We start from the raw sequence: 10,256 nt of genomic DNA, 5'->3' as shown, positions 1-10,256 counted from the left end.
GCTCCCCCTCCCAGCCCTCGTGTGGCTTGGGGCCGCCTCCCGCGCATGCGCAGGCTGGCTCCCCCCCACCCCTCGGATGGCTTGGGGCTGCCTCCCGCGCCTGCGCGGGCTGGATCCCCCCTCCCGCCTCCCTGTATATATGTTTGCATGTATTTATTACTCTATTTATTTATTTTACTTGTTCATATTCTACTCATTTTATTTTGTTAATATGTTTTGTTTTCTGTCTCCCCCTTCTACACTGTGAGCCCACTGTTGGGTAGGGACCGTCTCTATGTGTTGCCAACTTGGACTTCCCAAGCGCTTAGTACAGTGCTCTGCACACAGTAATCGCTCAATGAATGAATGAAATGAATGGCTCCTCCTCCCGCCCCTCGGATGGCTTGGGGAGAGGGGTGGGGGCCCCTCCCGCCCCTCGGATGGCTGGGGGCCTCCTCCCGCGCATGCGCGGGCTAGCGCCCCCTCCGGCCCCTCGAATGGCTTAGGACGGCCTCCCGCGCATGCGCGGGCTGGCTCCCCCTCCCGCCCCTCGGAGGGCTTGGGTCCTCCTCCCACGCATGCGCGGGCTGGCTCCCCCTCCCGCCCCTCGGAGTGCTTGGGGCCGCCTCTCGCGCATGCGCGGGCTGGCTCCCCCCCCCCCGCCCCTCAGAGGGCTTGAGGCCTCCTCCCGCCCCTCGAATGGCTTAGGGCCGCCTCCCGCGCATGCGCGGCCTGGCTCCCCCTCCCGCCCCCCGGAGTGCTTGGGGCCGCCTCTCGCGCATGCGCGGGCTGGCTCGCCCCGCCCCTCGGAGGGCTTGGGGCCTCCTCCCGCCCCTCGAACGGCTTAGGGCCGCCTCCCGCGCATGCGCGGGCTGGCGCCCCCTCCCGCCCCTCGGAGTGCTTGGGGCCGCCTCTCGCGCATGCGCGGGCTGGCTCCCCCCTCCCGCCCCACGGAGTGCTTGGGGCCGCCTCTCGCGCATGCGCGGGCTGGCTCGCCCCGCCCCTCGGAGGGCTTGGGGCCTCCTCCCGCCCCTCGAACGGCTTAGGGCCGCCTCCCGCGCATGCGCGGGCTGGCTCCCCCTCCCGCCCCTCGGATGGCGGGGGGCGCCTCCCGCGCATGCGCGGGCTGGCTCCCCCTCCCGCCCCTCGGAGGACTTGGGGCCGCCTTCCGCGCATGCGCGGAACGCCCCCTCTCCCGCCCCTCGGCGGGGGCGCATGCGCCCGCGGCGGGCGCCGGGTTGACGTGATTGGCGTAGGGGGCGGGCGGTGTCTCCTCCTCGCGCCCGTCGGCGGCGCTCCCAGAGTCCTCCGCGCCGTGAAGAAGGGGGCCGCCGCGGGCCGAGGGCATTTTGTGTCGGCTGAGGCGAGGGCGGACAAGATGGCGGCGGCGGCGGCGGCGGTGTGACAGGGCTCCCCCCCTCCCGCCCCCCCCCCCCGGTTCCCTTTCCGTCCCCGGGACGCCCCGGGGGCAGGCAGGGGGGACCCCCCCCCCCCACCCCCCGCCTCAGCATGGCGAGCAGCAGCGGCTCCAAGGCCGAGTTCATCGTCGGGGGGAAGTACAAGCTCGTTCGCAAGATCGGGTCCGGCTCCTTCGGGGACATCTACCTGGCCATCAACATCACCAACGGCGAGGTAAAAAAATAATTAAAAAAAAAAGGCCTCACCCTCTCGGGGGGACAAAATTGTATTTACAAAAAAAAGGGGGGCTCCAGTGTCACCCTCAAAATGGGTGTGGGTCTGGCTGTTAGGAAGTGGCATCGTTTGGGACGTTTAGTCGCCCCCAACGACTTAGCCAGGACGTGCCCCCTCCAACCAATTAATAATTGCTTAATAGATGCCATCAGCATTATAGATTACAAGGATCACCCTTTGGACTCATTCATTCATTCAATTAATAATTGCTTAATAGATGCCATCAGCATTATAGATTACAAGGACCACCCTTTGGACTCATTTATTCATTCAATTAATAATTGCTTAATAGATGCCATCATCATTACAGAAACAAGGATCACCCTCGGGATTCATTCATTCAGTCGTATTCGTTGAGCGCTTACTGTGTGCAGAGCACTGTGCTAAGTACCAGGGAATCCGCGGATCCACGCGCTTGGCACCTAGTAATAGCTTAGTGGATGCCACGTTATGTTGCCAGTTTGCACCTCCCCAGCGCCTAGTGTTTCGCACCCAGTAAGCGCTCAATCAATACGATTGAGTGCCGTCATTATAGATCGCCATTTGGATGCCAGGGAGACCGACCGGAGCCTTCCCTCATCTGGGGACGCCGTTGGGCCTCGGTTTTTTTTTTTATGGCATTTACTAAGCGCTTACTATGTGCAAAGCACTGTGCTAAGCGCTGGGGAGATTACAAGGAGATCAGGTTGCTCTTCTAATTACGCCCCCTCCCTTTACTTCGTTTCATTCAGTCCTATTTATTGAGCGCCTACTGCATGCAGAGCAGTCATTCATTCGTATTTATTGAGCGCCTATTGCCTGCAGAGCAGTCGTTCATTCGTATTTATTGAGCTCCCACTGCGTGCAGAGTAGTCATTCGTATTTATTGACCTCCCACTGCGTGCAAAGCAGTCATTCGTATTTATTGAGCGCCTACTGCGTGCAGACCATTCATTCATTCGTATTTATTGAGCGCCTACTGCGTGCCGAGCATTCAGTCGTATCTATTGAGCGCCTACTGTGTGCAGAGCACTGGACTGAGCGCTTAGAAAGGACAAGTCGGCAGCTGGTACAGTCCCTACCCTTGCCACCGTTGGTAGTTGGGTTAATCATTATCTGCCCCACCACCTCTCTGTTTTAGAGCTGAGCGTTTAGGTGAGTGTTTTGATCCGTTTTAGAGCTATTGAGTAGGTGTTTTGACCCCTTCCCCTCTCTCCCCTGCAGGAAGTGGCAGTGAAGCTAGAGTCTCAGAAGGCCAGACACCCCCAGTTGCTGTACGAGAGTAAACTCTATAAGATTCTCCAGGGAGGGGTTGGCATCCCCCACATACGGTAAGGACCAGCAAACGAGCATCCCCGGAGGGGCAGGAGGCGTGGGAAAAGGACCCCCCACCACCACCATCACCACCAACCCGGATCCGGCCGCCCTCTGGTCTGGAAGTGGTCGCCTGGGCTTCCCGAATCCCGCATCCTTGTCCTGGAATTGGCTTTCCTTGGCCCTCTGTGGGCCCATCCAGTCCCTTGGGTTCTGCCCATCCCGTAGATGGGCAGTTGGGCACTGGGGTCAGCTTCAAGGCCCTACTGAGAGCTCACCTCCTCCAGGAGGCCTTCCCAGACCGAGCCCCTTCCTTCCTCTCCCCCTCGTCCCCCTCTCCATCCCCCCATCTTACCTCCTTCCCTTCCCCACAGCACCTGTATACTCTATTTATTTTACTTGTACATATCTATTCTATTTATTTTATTTTGTTAGTATGTTTGGTTTTGTTCTCTGTCTCCCCCCTTTAGACTGTGAGCCCACTGTTGGGTAGGGACTGTCTCTTATATGTTGCCACCTTGTACTTCCCAAGCGCTTAGTACAGTGCCCTGCACACAGTAAGCGCTCAATGAATACGATTGATTGATTGGGGTCGCCCAAAGGAAGTGGGGACGTGTACATCCGCCAGCATGGGCTATTGCCCCCAGTCATCAATCAATCAATCGTATTTATTGAGCGCTTACTGTGTGCGGAGCACTGTACTAAGCGCTTGGGAAGTCCAAGTTGGCAACATAGAGAGACAGCCCCTACCCAACAGTGGGCTTACAGTCTAAAAGGGTCCCACCGGCCTGTTTCATTCATTCATTTAGTCGTATTTATTGAGCGCTTACTGTGGGCAGAGCACTGGACTAAGCGCTTGGGAACCACAAACGGAGACGGTCCCTACCCAACAACGGACTCACAGTCTAGAAGGGGGAGGCAGACCCCAAAACAAAACACGTAGACGGGTTTTGGGGGGCCTTTGGAGCCGGCTGGGGAAATGGCTGCTCTTTTGTTGTGGGATTTTTTTTTTTTTGTTCCAACATGTCTTCCTCCTCCGCTTAGAAAATGGCGGATGGACGTGACTCAACCCCATTTTCCCGTCCCTTTTCCTCGCCGGGTTCCCCTCCTCGGCCCCCTTCATCCCTTCGTGCCGAATTAAATGCCCGAGCTCGGTATAAAAGCCGCGGGGAGGAAGGGGAACAGGCCCGCGTCTGTGGCTTCCGCAACAGCTGTGCCACCGAATTGTCAAACGACACCGTGCCAGTATCATTCATAACTCTCTCGTCGTTGATGAATTTCTTTCGCTCCGTCCCAGTTCATCATCATCATCATCAATCGTATTTATTGAGCGCTTACTATGTGCAGAGCACTGTACTAAGCGCTTGGGAAGTACAAATTGGCAACGTATAGAGACAGTCCCTACCCAACAGTGGGTTACTACAAGTCGGTCACTTCGGTAGAGGTCACCGTACTACGTTGTAGTTTTAGTGTTCACTGATAAAGGCCCTCATCAAATATTTTCCGTAGCGTGGCCCGTCGTTTTTGGAACTCAAGAGCATAGCGCCGTATCAGTTTTTCATCACCATATAGTCTATTTGATCATCTTAGGCTGGTATGTAAACTGTTTGTGCTGAGGAGGAAAAAAAAATCCTAACCTTACACATTCTGAGCTGGGATGTGACAAGGAGTGTGGTTATTAGAGAACTTAAACAGTCAAAGAGATGAGAAAAGTGCCTTGGTTTCTCAAGTTTTACTCGATTTCTTCCGAGTCTTGTGGATTTGTTTCTTTTAAGGAAATCTAGTTTCAATCCATCAATCAGTCGTGTTTATTGAGCGCTTACTGTGTGCAGAGCACTGTACTAAGCGCTTGGGAAGTACAAGTTGGCGACAGATAGAGACAGTCCTTACCCAGCAGTGGGCTCACAGTCTAGAAGGGAGAGATAGAGAACAAAACCAAACATATTAAAGTAAAATAAATAGTATAGATATGTACAAGTAAAATAGAGTAATAAATATGTACAAACATATACATATATACAGGTGCTGTGGGGAAGGGAAGGAGGTAAAACGGTGGGGGTGGAGGGGGGAGAGGAAGCTTAACTAGTTTATAGTTTAAGGAAATCTATGGATCCTCCGTGTAATTGCCCCCAACATCCAATAGTTCAAAAATTAAGTGTGCCAGTTTTTATATGACAGAAGGAAAAAGCCCATTTGCAAAAGGACAGCAGGTCAGTGAGATTTAGAAAACTGCCTCATTTTTCCTAAACTGTTCGGCGGCACCGTAGTCAGGAAGGCTTGTTTGTGGTCAGGGTTTTTAACCAATTGTCTGGATTTCTCCGGAGACGTGTACCACAAAACAGGCTGTTGAAATGACATCATTGTTTTCCTCTATAACACTGCTAACCTTCAAAGAGCAAATAGGTTTGTGGTACCAGAAGCTGCTGACAAAAATATATTGTTTTTGATGGATAAAAATGTTCCCCGATTTAGATCTCATTGTGGGGGAAAGGGACATTGTAAGTTTAACAAGTGTTACTTGTTGACTTGAAAAGCATCGTTTGTTACACTTGCAGTATGGGAAGGCTCTCGGTGAGCCATTTCCTGCATTTACTCAGGAAAAAATGGGCCTGGTACTAAACCAAATGAGCGAACTACTTGAGTGAGTCAGATTGCTTGGGGATGAGAGAAAGAGCAAGAATGTTTTAATTCATGGTTTTTGTCTAATGTATTATTGTGTGACTAAAGCATCTTCACTTGAATGCAATTTATAACTATTGGAGAATCCCCAGAATGTGATTTCCAAAGAGAAAAGTCCCCAAACCTTGAGGTGCCCACAGGAAAGTGGTGTGGGATTTCTAGGATCAGCCCTACAGTTTATAAAATAAGATTTTCGTGTCTTTTTGGTCCTCTTCAAAATTTTACATAGGGTTGTATTATTTTTGCTTACTTTTGCTGAAGCAATCTGGATTTACCTCTTGACAAACACTCATTATAATTAGTACCTTTTTTGCAATTGAACTCCAGTTAAAAATGGACTCTGTTTTACCTTATAAAGTTTAAGGCTTTTTCGCTTAGAAGAATTTACAAGTTTTCTATGCTGGTTTCATGTGTAATGAGTTGATTCTTTTACTACTGTAAGCTTCATCCTTTTTTTGTGAGTGTCATAGATCTAAGTAGTAGTTTGGGGGCTCTTGCTCATCAAAAATTAAAATTTGCCTCAGAAGTCTGGTCTCAATTTGCATTTTTTTCCCCGAGTTCTGCCTCTAAGGGGGTTTTCACTGCGCATTTTTGAATAGAACAGCCTTTGGGAATTAGGGAGTGTGCCGAGACGACATTGTGTCTTTTTTTGGGTAGAGCTATCAGCTGTGCGCATGTGTTCAAGATTCATCAAGACCTCCCCTTCTTGCTGTTCATTTTCTGATTGAGAAAGTTGGCTTGGTTTGTGTAGTCAGAACTGCTTCCTAAGTACTCATTACTGCGTAATTTGAGGGCTTCATTGCAGAAACCCGGTTGACTAGAAACAAGAGCCCAACATTCAACTTTTTCTACCAGGAGATGATCTGCCACTGTCTTTCCTCTTTTTTTTTTTACCCTATTCTCTGACTTAATACTGCAGATGCGTGCTCCAGCCCCAGACTTTATAGGTTTTTTTTTGTGTTGTTGGTCTTTTGAGAGGAGGGAAATTCCAGACAATTAATGTGGCAGATTTTGGACAGACTTGACCAAACCGGTCAGGCTAATTTACCCTGGTACATACTTCCCCCATCCCAGCTGTTCTTGCATTCTTGGGTTTCCACATCCCTTGCAGGCAGAATGATGCTGGGTTTAGGTCTCACGGCATTCCAGTTTGGGTGGTGGGGGCCACCCTAGTCCCTTTCTTGACCTCCTATTCTCCTTGACTTGGAGAAGGAAGGGGAAGACGTGCAGGTTGGAATGGCATTTTGGTGCCACAGTTTTCCACCAAAATAATAGGGTCTGTTTACATGTAGACCATCGCTCTCCTCGGAGAAGTAGAAACTTAGAGGAGAGCAGATTGTTATTTAAGTTTATTAAAGAGGAAGGGCCTAGTCAAAAGGACCCCTTGAGATTCTCCGGGAAGCTATTTGCGGCTTCTGAACTACAAATTGGACAGGTGAAAAATAAAGTTCATCAGGTTTTTATTTTTTAAGGAGTTGGTTCAGATGGCCAGAAAGCATTTGTTTTCTTAGAGAAGCAGCGTGGCTAAGTGGATAGAGCCCGGGCTTTGGAGTCAGAGGTCATGGGTTCAAATCCCGGCTCCACCACTCGTCAGCTGTGTGACTTTGGGCAAGTCACTTAACTTCTCTGGGCCTCAGTTACCTCATCTGTAAAATGGGGATTAAGACTGTGAGCCCCCCATGGGACAACCTGATCACCTTGTAAATTCCCCAGCGCTTAGAACAGTGCTCTGCACATAGTAAACGCTTAATAAATGCCATTATTATTATTAGCTGTCATCTGTTTGAAGGACAGTATTCTTCCAAGCACTTAGTACAGTGCTGTGCACATAGTAAGCACTCAATAAATGCCATTGATTGAAGGGGGCCCAGGGCCGAGAACTCTGTGAGAAGCTTGGAGGATCTGAAGTTTCACCCTTCCAATTTTGTAAAGTATGCAATTGTGGTATTTAAGAGTTAACTATGAGCTAGGCTATAGGGTAGATGAAATACAATCAGTGCAGACACTGTCCCACATGAAACTCACAGTCTGCAGGAGAACAGGTATTTTAACCCTTGTTTTATAGATGAGGGAATTGCATTCAAGGTGTGGAGTTGGAATCAGAACCCAGGTTTCCTAACTCCCAGTCCTCTGCTCTTTCCACTAGGTCATGCTGCTTCTGAGTCTTTCAAAGGATATGTGGAATATGTCTTGAGGATAAAAACACACCAAACTAATCCTGTTGGGTTTTTTTATGTAGCGCTTTTATTCTCTGAGTACTGTCACATTATTTAGCTTAGTTTTGCCCTCTCAACATTCCCGTGAGATAGGGAAAGGCAGGTAATTATATCCATTTTGCAGATGAGGAAACCCAAGACATAGAAAGGTTTAGTGTCTTGCCTGAGGCCACAAAAGTGGCCACTGGCAGAACTGGAACTAGGACCTAAATCCTTTGACTCCACTATATCACCAGTTCTACTATTGATCTTTATTTAGAGCATAAGTTCCTCGTGGGCAGGAAATGTACCACCTGCGTGTTTGGTATTTTCCAAGCACTGGGTGCCCAGTGGATGCTCAGCGAGTGCTACTATTACTTGCACCATAGTGTCTGCCAGTTCCAATGCCGCCCGCAGGTTAGCTGTTTGCCGTGCCCCCGTACCACGGTGCTCTGTATCCAGATGGGCTCATGTCATCAGGTGAGTGGTCCCTAGTCCCCTAACATCACTGTAGCCAAAATGCATAGCAAAACCCTTGGAAAGGGCAGGAGCCTACTTACATGAGTACATTTTGCTGCTAGGGTGTGACAATCAAGGTATAGAGGACCGCTTCTCGAAGTGGGAGCCGGAAATCCCATGTGGGCACTGGGGACGGGGGCGGCGGGGCAGGCGAACGAATGGGGGGGAGCAGGGCCAACGCCAACCCTCAGCAACTCAGAAAGCAGCTGTCAGAGCTAGTCCCAAGCGCTTAGTACAGTGCTCTACACACAGTAAGCGCTCAATAAATACGATTGAATGAATGAACTAGTCCTTGGACCAACAACCAGGAGGCTTCTCGCAGCTAAAAATAAATGCACGTTTGAAGACTCAAGGAGTTTTCAGCCAATCCAGAAAAAGTGCCTCCCAAGCTATACTTTGGGCCACCGTTTGGAAATTCCACCCGATTGGTAGTTGTGCATTAGCTAAGATTTTTCTTTCCTGAAGCCCTTAGGAGGATTTAAGACCTCTTACTGCACTGTTTCCTTCTGCCTCCATTTCTGGTTTGTAGCAGAGTACTATCTCACGTAGCTGTTTAATAGTCTCTTGTAATTCCTTGAAGTATTTTATAAGAAATGAAAGGACCCCTCTCCCTCCCGCCCCACCTTGCTGGGCACATTTTTTTGTCCCCTGTTAAGTTGAGACTCTAGCCTTTCCATCACACGAAGAGTAGAGCCACGGTACAACTGTTTTAGCAAGCAAATTCTGGACTTTTAAAGAAAAGCTTCTGCTGTGGTTGCTTTGAAATCTTTTTAATTGACTGTGGTGGGTCTGCTGTTAACCTTTCTCCCTCTTCTTCCCCTCCCCAAGTTTTGATAGACAGTATTTAGTGATCATTTTATCTCCTTTTAAGCAGGAAGCCAATTATCTGAAATAATTGGACCAACACTGATTAAATTAACCGAATTTCGGAAAACTTAAGAAAAATTGATCTTCTCTACCTCCAAGCAGCACCCATGTTATTTTATTGCAGTTTTTCTGCTTTTTTGCTTATCCAGATTAACCGATGGCCAAATAACTGGTTTGGATCATTGGGTTTCTACTGAAGCCGACTGAAATACAGTAATTTCTGGCCAAAGGGTATGGTAAAATGATGCAGATATCTTTGAATCAATGTGGACTGTGATATTAGTATTGCATCATTCCCATTCACTTGGCCCTGAGGTGGCAGCCACAGTTCAGATGCCTGTCAAATGCCCAACCATGGGCTATGTGTTTTTGATGTGCTTAATGGGGCTAAAGTATTGGGGAGCAAAATGGCCCAGTGTGAAAGACCACAGACTGGAAGTCAGAGGATCCGAGTTCTAATCCTGGACTCTGCCAGTTAACTGCTGTATGACCATGAGCAAGTCACTGAAATTTTCCACGGCTCAGTTTCTACTTTTCCGGCCGCGCCCTCTCCAGTCTCGCCCTTTCTCCACCTTCAGGACACCTTTACTTGGGTTCCCATCAACACCTCCAACTTAACACGTCCGAAACAGAACTACTCATCTCCCCACCCAAACCCTGTCAGATGAGTGTTCCGGACTTTCCTATTACCGTAGACAACACACCATCCTCCCTTGCCTCACAAATCCGTAATCTTGGCATATCCTTGACTTATCTCTCTGATTCAACCCATTCCTTCCTGTCAGTTCTTCCTTTGCGACATCTCTAGAATCTGCCCTTCCCTTTGCTTTCCATCCAGACTGCTACCATGCTGACCCAGTCACTCACTTGCTGCCTCGACTCCTTCCTCAGCCTAGTTGCTGACCTCCTGTCTCTCCTCTGTCCAGTCCATACTTCATTCTGCTGCTCGGGTAATGTTTCTGAAAAACCGTTCAGCCCATATCTCAAAATCCCCAATGGTCGCCCGTCCACCTGCATCAAACTCCTTACCAT

The 10,256-nt window shown here is 49.7% G+C and overlaps 1 protein-coding gene across 4 annotated transcripts in view; it reads left to right on the top strand.

Moving 5' to 3' along the window:
• The first annotated feature begins 1,426 nt into the window (after positions 1–1,426).
• The window catches only part of CSNK1A1 (casein kinase 1 alpha 1), a 61,069-nt gene continuing 52,239 nt past the window's right edge, over positions 1,427–10,256 (top strand). For 2 of the 4 annotated variants that reach the window (XM_038772415.1, XM_038772413.1), the window contains exons 1-2: positions 1,428–1,611; positions 2,875–2,981. In XM_038772415.1, the coding sequence (XP_038628343.1) occupies positions 1,489–1,611; positions 2,875–2,981 (230 nt within the window). In that variant the 5' untranslated portion in view covers positions 1,428–1,488. Of the gene's footprint in view, positions 1,612–2,874; positions 2,982–10,256 lie in introns of all 4 variants that reach the window. The other 2 variants (XM_038772414.1, XM_038772416.1) reach the window with 2 other exon arrangements.

This window comes from Tachyglossus aculeatus, chromosome X1 (assembly GCF_015852505.1).
Source record: "Tachyglossus aculeatus isolate mTacAcu1 chromosome X1, mTacAcu1.pri, whole genome shotgun sequence".
Taxonomy (NCBI): Eukaryota; Metazoa; Chordata; class Mammalia; order Monotremata; family Tachyglossidae; genus Tachyglossus; species Tachyglossus aculeatus.
Note: the sequence above shows the minus strand (reverse complement) of the source record. Positions and strands in the feature narration are given on the sequence as shown.